Source organism: Sphaeroforma arctica (assembly GCF_001186125.1).
Source record: "Sphaeroforma arctica JP610 unplaced genomic scaffold supercont1.2054, whole genome shotgun sequence".
Lineage (NCBI taxonomy): Eukaryota > Ichthyosporea > Ichthyophonida > Sphaeroforma > Sphaeroforma arctica.
Window position 1 is genome coordinate 7,191 of NW_014038504.1, and position 1,832 is coordinate 9,022.

The 1,832-nt window shown below is 41.4% G+C and overlaps 1 protein-coding gene across 1 annotated transcript; it reads right to left on the minus strand.

Annotated features, from left to right (window-relative positions):
* Positions 1–349: 349 nt before the first annotated feature.
* Positions 350–1,104, minus strand: SARC_12076 (hypothetical protein; the record flags this gene model as incomplete). Its single annotated transcript, XM_014293825.1, has 2 exons — positions 350–388; positions 991–1,104. The coding sequence occupies 2 exons, from the start codon at positions 1,102–1,104 to the stop codon at positions 350–352; spliced, it is 153 nt and encodes a 50-aa protein (XP_014149300.1).
* Positions 1,105–1,832: the final 728 nt, after the last annotated feature.

The following is a 1,832-nucleotide window of genomic DNA, read 5'->3' on the forward strand; positions in this document are numbered from 1 at the left end:
AATTTTAAAACATATTCTCAACTTTTTTTTTAGTACCCGCTACTACATACATATTTATATAGAGTGTCTCCATATGTACAGTCAGTTATGAAAAAACGTTCACCTTGTAGATTTCTAAATCATACGAAAATCTACTGACTGCTAAAATAATAAAATAAGTATGCCAGATAAAGCGAGGCAGGGCTCCGTATTTATTAATTAACGTATATGCTCCATGAGGTATCCACACAGCCCCCAATAGGTGGTGCGCGTAGATTAGATGCAAAAGCAGATAGTACTGAGCTCCCCCGTTTCTGCAGCAAACCTTTTGAACTTATCCTCTGTCCAGGGAGTGGCCGCTGCGTGGGGTTTAGTCATCCCTCTTCGAGCGGATGCCCTCTGCTTTCTCCTGGAGAGAGGGTCGAAACCACATGAAGTAGTTTAGTATAGGAAAGTATAAAATGTGTAAATACAATGCGTCACAGACCTCTTCAAAGAAAGGAGATACACTACTTGCATGTAACTCCCACACCTACTCTGCTCGAATGAAAGGGGTTTCTGGAACGAAAGTCTACTACTGTTTATATAAGCTAAACAACCGAGATGTGTGGTGCGTGATATTGACCAAACACATTGATATCAGGACACGAGCATCAGTCACAACCATGTCCTCAATATACGTGTTATCACGCAAGCAGACGCATCGCACGTTTCTACTTATCATAGTATAAGAAAGGGTTTTAGGGTTCAGAGTTTTGTTACTATGAAAGTCGCTGCCTGTCCTTGCTGGTACTTTCCACTACCACCTCCACAATGCTGCTACCCACACGTGCTTATGACAACGTATGAAACGTATCTTCATCATCCTTTGACACAGCAGGCCACTGAGCAGGGGGTCGGCATGTGCGTGTAGTCATATATACGCATCACCGAACACGTGTATTTATACATACTTATCACCACACCCACTAAACTCCTCATAACACAGTACCCACAAACTGCACACTTTACCTGCAGGGCCTGGTTCTCATCCAATGTGCGTTCGTACTGCTCTGCCTGTTGTTTGGCCTGCTTCTTGAGTGTCTCCAGATCACGCTCGAGTTTCTCTTTCTCTACAGATCGCATGGTAACAAAGCAATTAGCACGGACATGACTTCTAAAACAAAAAATTTACTACCGAGAAGTTGGGCACAGGACTTGCGCATACCCGCAGACAGTGATAGATGGATATTCATACCAGATATAACCCGAGAATATAGAATATAAACGACTTAGAACTATGGAGTACTATTCTCTCACTTTAAAAATCGGTAAAACTTATCAAGGAAAGACCATGTGACAATATAGTATAAATATTGAGATATGCCAAAAGTGTACTATACCAACGATCACAAAACGACATGTGATGGTGTATATACATTAACAGTAATAGTAGTATACAATGACAATGGCGACACAAACGATCACAAAACGACGATTTATAAGTGTTTATACTTTGCTTAGCGCGCACATAGCGAATACATACGTGCTTCTGTGTGCATCATTCATATCGCACGAGTTCATTGTCGTTAGTTAAAAGACTATATCCGATCATGCGCACACAGTATGGGTGTACAAATAATACCGCTGATTGGTAGTCGAGATCGCTATATGTCTAGACCTATGTGGCGGCATCAGTACACTTCAACAATCTAATTGGGACTATGTACCGCTACATTAGTAGCCTCAGAAGAACAACCTGAGTTCAAACTTCCACTGCACACAGCATTTAGCTAGTACTGTCATCTGACTTCATCGGAACTTGGCTTAGAACAGATAGTTTCACAATAAATACCACAATGCTATACACACAC